This window comes from Hylobates moloch, unplaced genomic scaffold (assembly GCF_009828535.3).
Source record: "Hylobates moloch isolate HMO894 unplaced genomic scaffold, HMol_V3 SCAFFOLD_21, whole genome shotgun sequence".
NCBI classification, from domain to species: domain Eukaryota; kingdom Metazoa; phylum Chordata; class Mammalia; order Primates; family Hylobatidae; genus Hylobates; species Hylobates moloch.
This window is the reverse complement of record NW_026652296.1, coordinates 7,797,034-7,803,033: the sequence shown is the minus strand read 5'-3', so window position 1 is coordinate 7,803,033 and position 6,000 is coordinate 7,797,034. Positions and strand designations below refer to the sequence as shown.

General features: G+C 42.9%; 1 protein-coding gene across 1 annotated transcript in view; it reads left to right on the top strand.

The window, feature by feature from the left end:
• The first annotated feature begins 217 nt into the window (after positions 1-217).
• TSHZ2 (teashirt zinc finger homeobox 2) overlaps positions 218-6,000 on the top strand; it is a 282,716-nt gene continuing 276,933 nt past the window's right edge. Inside the window, exon 1 of the mRNA XM_032142616.2 lies at positions 218-799. Coding sequence (XP_031998507.1) covers positions 760-799 — 40 coding nt within the window. The 5' untranslated portion in view covers positions 218-759. The remainder of the gene's footprint in view (positions 800-6,000) is intronic.

Below are 6,000 nucleotides of genomic sequence, written 5' to 3'. Positions count from 1 at the left end.
GTGTGTGTGTCTGTGTGTGTGTGTGAGTGAGTGAATTCCAGATTTTCTGTCTTTCCAAAACCCGCTCCTGTCCTCTCGCATATCACTCACAGACGGGGATCTGACAGCAGCCACAAACCTACAGTGAGTGATCGTTCTCCCCCCGGCACGAATCCGCCATAGAGATCGGCGAGGAGGAGGAGGAGGAGGAAGAGAAGAAGGAGGAGGTGGAGGAGGAGGTGGAGGAGGAGGAGGGAAAGAGGAGAAGGAAGAAGAAGAAAAAGAAGAAGAAACCCACAACCTTCCCAGGATTGCCTTTTTTTTTTCCTTATCTTTACGCGCGAGTGTGCGTGTGGCGCGTGTGCGCCCCTCGTCCCTTCCATCCGAACCCGGTCTTGGATGTTTAATAAAGAAATCAAGTGTCTCAACAGTCACCAAAAAAAAAACGCAAAAACAAAAACAAAAAAATTCCAAAAGCAAAAACAAAAAAGAGAGAGAGAGGAAAAAAAAAATCCAAAACAAACAAACAAACAAGGCAGAACCAACCTCTACTTCAAAGCAGCCGGCACAAGCCACCCGTGTCTGCCACCCAGAGAGGGGGGTCTCTGGCCCGTGGTGGAGGAGTTGCAGGGGGGATCGTCAGGGGGACAGAGGCCGAGTGACGTCCTAGGAGCCACCGGGCAAGAGGCGGAGGAGACCCAGAGAGGCCAGACAGACAGCGGGCCCCGGCGCGCGGCTCGGGGCTGGGGCGCCAGAAGTGGGACTGGAGCGAAGTAGAGGATGCCGAGGAGAAAACAGCAGGCACCCAAGCGGGCGGCAGGTAAGAGAAACGGCTCCGCTTCGGGGCTGCCCTGTGCGCCGAGCTCCTCGCCCGCCCTCCTTGCCCCTGGGTGCCCGGGGGCACCACCCACTTAAGCTTTCGGGGGAGTTTTCGCCGGGTGCCCCTGTAATAACCCCGTCCTCTCTCGCCTTCTCTGGTCTCCCAAATCCTCCCCTTCCAAGCTCCGGTTGGGTTGGGGGAAGCTATCCCACCAAGCCTTTCCTCCTTAAACTTTCTTTCCTCCACCCTCTACCCCACCCCTAACTTTCTCCCAGTCTGTTTCTTGCCTCTCGGGCCAAAGTCGGATTGAGGATTTGGGGTGCGGAGTAGGGAGACGCCCCCTCCACCCCTGCATCCCTCTGCGTGGTCAGTGCCAGTGGCTTCTGGCCTCCAGGGATAGCGTCTCCTCTCACTGGGGCTTGGGGCGCTGAAGTGTGAGGCATACCTAACACCCGGGCTGCATGCAGGCAGGCTTTGGGGCGAGCAATAGGAGTTTAGCGTTGATCACCAAGGTGGACAAAATGCCCCCAGGGAATGGATGAACCTTTGCATATATTTTCTAAAAGGATCCATATTTGGAAATCTAATTAACAATTTCCCTACTCTTAAGAAAAACAAAAAGGGTTGTATGGGGGAAATTCCCCGTAGAAATTTAAACAGCTCTGGATTTTCTTTGCCTAGAGAGTTGCAAACTTTGTGAAATGATTCGTACTGTAAGAACTATCCCATCTGAATCCTTACTTACTGCCCCCTAAAAAAGATAAGAACAGGTTAATGGATCGGTACAATAGACCTTCTAAAGTTTTTTTTTTTTCTTTTGGGTTGCTTAATTGCTTTTTTAATAGTATGCTGGGGTTTTGTTTCTCGGAAATGTAATATGAAAGTTCATTTTTCTTCTGCCAGACCCACCCACTGAAAAATCAGCTTTCCACTTGATTGCTAGTTTTGATTTGACATTTGATTGATCACCTGTCATCTCGCTGCCTTTGATCTATTCATTCTTGATATATATCAATAAATCACTCACCATGGTAACTCACAGTGCCAGTGACGCAAACCTTGCCCTCTATATTCAGAGCCAGACATGCACAATTATTATCTTGTTTGGCTTTTAATGTGGGCGTTTTTATTTCTTTGTGTCCTTTAGTTGAATCAGGGCTTTCGCAAAAAGCTTAAGTTTAGTTGTTTTTTCCTCTCTCTCTGTCTTTGCCCTCTTGATTTAGGCAATATTAGGTAAGGCTGGTCTTCTGCAGACCCACCTCCACATTTCATTCTGTTCCAACTCTAGCAAAACATAGGGAGAAGTTTGGTGGAACACTTTCATAAACTTTGCAAAGTCACCCTTAGAATAAATCCAAAGTTAGTTAGGAATCTGAGGAGAGTGGGCATCCCTTGTCTAAATGTGTTGAACCACCAAACTCATCCTCCTTCCTCGCCTGAGTGTCTCAAAATATCCACAATTATCATTCCTTCTGAGCACAGAATTGCTTCCCTAACTATTTGTAAGTTGGTTCGAGTGGCATGCAGAAATATTGATAAAGCGTGGATTCATATATTTTCTGATTGTTTCCCTAAAAGCAAAATAATTAAAATATTTTTAGTGAGGTATATATTTGGAATTTGCCTCATCAGTGAAGTTTTCTTTTTTCAACTCCAGTTACTTCTTTGGAAAACAATGTCTCTTTCCTACCGTTGTCTCTCTGCATTTAACTCACTTATTTCCTAAAACTTAGGCTGCTTTGCAATCTGACAGCGTGTGGATGTGTTCAATGGCCTTTGAGACCCAGGAACAGTGAGCCTGCTGCATCTAGTTCTCGCAACATAAGTTTAAGTGTAGCTACATTATTAGAGATAACGTCCTTATTGTTGTCTCGAAAGAGAACCCTGGGATACGGTCCAGCAAGAAGTGATACTGCTCTGAAAATTACTCTTTTTTTTTTCTTGTTGTTCCAGTAAAGACTATCAACAACTAGGCAGTAATTTAAATTACCAGAATGACTGGACATGTCTCCTTTAGTAAGCTCATTACAAAAAGTGCATTGCTCAGAATTGCTCGACTTTGATTATAATTATCCTCCGATCGATAAGGATCCAGGTGTACGTAACATAACACTGTACCACATTATTTAAATTAGGTCCTTTTCATTAAGCTGTATCTGTTGGTGCTGGCTAGTTTATTGGTGTGTGTATGTGTGTGTGTGTGTGTGTGTGTGTGTGTGTGTGTGTGTGTGTTAGAAACTTGTAATTATAGTTTCAGTTTTCTGGCCTATTATATTCCTACTGTCTTTGTATGTTTGTTTTGTATGATTCTTATTATTTTCACCAAAAATGGAAACCCTTTTTAAGCTGAAAAAGGATAATTCATTTCATACACAGTGAGGACCCTCTTGCCTTATTTATTTGCTCACATATTAATAGAGGAGACAGTTTTTCATGCAGTGTTTCTTCTGTTCATCTAAGGTCATCAATGCCCTACTCTATTTCAGCTGAAGTGGTTATTCACAAGTAAAGTTAGCCACTTTGGGGTTCTGTAGTCAGTTAACATCCAGGGAAGGGGAGAAGGTGGGTTCTAAGATTATGGCCATACTAACTTTTATCACTGCTTAAAATTAAACACAATGCACAACTGTAAGTAATTACACCCAAGGACTGATGTTGAAAGCTTGATTTCTAGCTTGATTAATGAATAATGGGAGATAGAAAAAGCCTATGAGTGGATCAGAGCTGAGGCTCTCCCGGAGCGCTGTTTTTCCCAAGAACTGTTCCAGGCAATTTGATTCCTTTGTATTATTAGTTTTAAGTTCCATGTTTCAAGGAATCAATTACAGAACTTTCTACTAAAACAGGTATCTAAACAGAATAAACAGGATGATATTGTAAGTGATGAGGAATTTTAGTCTTTATTTGTTATGTTCCTCCCCCTTCAGGGGCAAGGGATGTGAGGGGACAATTCTCTTTAAGGAAACAGCTAAATCAGAGTATTTCCCTCTGAAATGTCATTCTTCCTGGCTTTCTTAAGCTGTGCTATTCCACCATACTATTACTTAGGGCAAGAAAAAAAAGTTGAAAAAGCAGCCTACAGTACCCCAGGGGTTTGTGTTGTGTGTGCATGCTTGCTTCCTTGGATGTATATTTCACTCACCATTAAAATGCATCCACTGTTACCTGAAAATATTGCAGGATTCAGTACCAGCATTTTTGCCTTCTATGCATTTCAAGGGAGATAGAGAAAATGGCAGGAAAGTAAAATAGAATGGTGTTTTGATTTGTTTGCATTTTGCAGGATGCAGAGTGGTTAAAAATTTAAAATTGTAGACTTAGAATCTAACTCTTGATTTTCTACAGCCAATCTCAGCCTCTGTGCGCACACATATATAATACGTATTTTATTTCACCATCCTGAACTGTTTTTATATTAATGACAGCCAACTGCAATAGAACACAAAATCTTTTGTGAGCACATCTTGTGAATATCTAATATATATGTAAGTTATAGGAGTCTACCCCCTGCCCACCCAGAGCAATTAGATGTTTCCCTCTTGCTGACTCTTAGAGGCTTTCTGATCACCCAGACCTGAGGAGAGTCTTGCAAGAAAGAATATCTCCCTCAATTTATTTTGTTTATTTAATATGGAGATGAATAATGCAGATTTTGTTTTCATGAATGTCCTTGTGTGGCAGTAAACATTAGACTATTAGCAATCATTACTTAAAAGTTGCAATTTGCACCTTAATAACACGGGTTATCTACACGGGAAACATAATCAACAGGGACAACTCTGAACACTGCAACAGAGCAGAAATGACCTCAGAGATCTCTTTTCTACCTCTTGATAGTGATGACTCTGAATTAACGGGTGAGGTCCCAGAAGTCTCAACCCACAGGATGGAGGGAGGGGGCAGGCAGCTCAGGGTGAAGTTTACCTTTAATTTACTGTCAAGTGGGACAGGTTTCAAGAGACTAGGAATCGGGTAGATTTGGGACCCTGGCTCCCTCACTTTGTTTAAATATCCTTCAGAAAGACAAGTTCACGTCTTGAATATTTAAGTATCTCACGCGATGGATTCCTTCACTTGCCCAAAAGTATGATTTTAACAAATGAATGGAAACACACACACACACACACACATGGACGCAATAAAGCCCAAAGTGTCTCAGCAGCACAAACTCTTTTGGCCATTCTTGTTACTTAAGGCAGATCTCTGAAAAAGGAAGGATAGATACCTTGAAATCGCTTGGTCCACACAACATTTTGGAAGGAAATTGATTGCTTAAGTGGTCGTTTTCCCACCCCCGTCCTGATTTCCTTCTTCCACCTCTCACCTCACCCTTAAAGACTCAGATTGAATAGGACATCTCAAAAGCCCATTTGTTTTAGGCATTTATTGATTTCATTTTTAATCTGCCATATCAGGACACAATACGTTAACCCTCATCAGCAGATTACAAGTGACAGAGAGTTCTAGCGGAAACTGTGTAACGGAGCAGGGGCTCTGGGAAACTTCTTGACAATGAAACTCTTCTCTGAGGCTTAAGAGTTTGGATGTTGAAGGTTACTTTTGGGGAGGGGAGAAACATTCCTCAGAAACAGTCTACATTTTTTTCTTCCACTTTACATTTCCTTATCTCCAGTTGCCCATTCTATTGCTACACTTTGGGAATGCTTAACACCCAAGAAATACCTCCCAAGTATTTTTAGGAGGTCTGTCCCTGAGGCAGCTTGACCTTTGTCATAGTCTCCAACGGAGGTTTATGCTTTCATTTCATCCCAGCTGATTTCTCATTCATTTGATGGAATTTCTCCAAAGGATAACACCTGAGTTGATATGTTTCTCTTCCCAGGGCCTTGGGAATTGTGCTGTCCATTGAACGGGTTTTGCTCGTGGGGGTGGGGGCACAAACTGAGCCTGGCATTTTTTAAAGCCATTGAAATGATGCCTCACTGTTCATCATTGCAGCTGAGCTTAGGAAGTCAACCAAGAAGAAAACCTAGGCCCTGGTCACGTTTGTGCTGTGCCTGTAATTAGCTGACACGAGGTAAATGTCCAAAGTCGACTTTCCCTTCCATCACTGTATTTATACTATCAATTTTATTTGGGAATGTCATGGTCTGGGAAGACTCAGCCACTATTTCAAAGGCAATGCCTGCTTCTACCCAGGTCCCCTTTAAAAAACACAGAAATTGCCGAACAAATTCTAT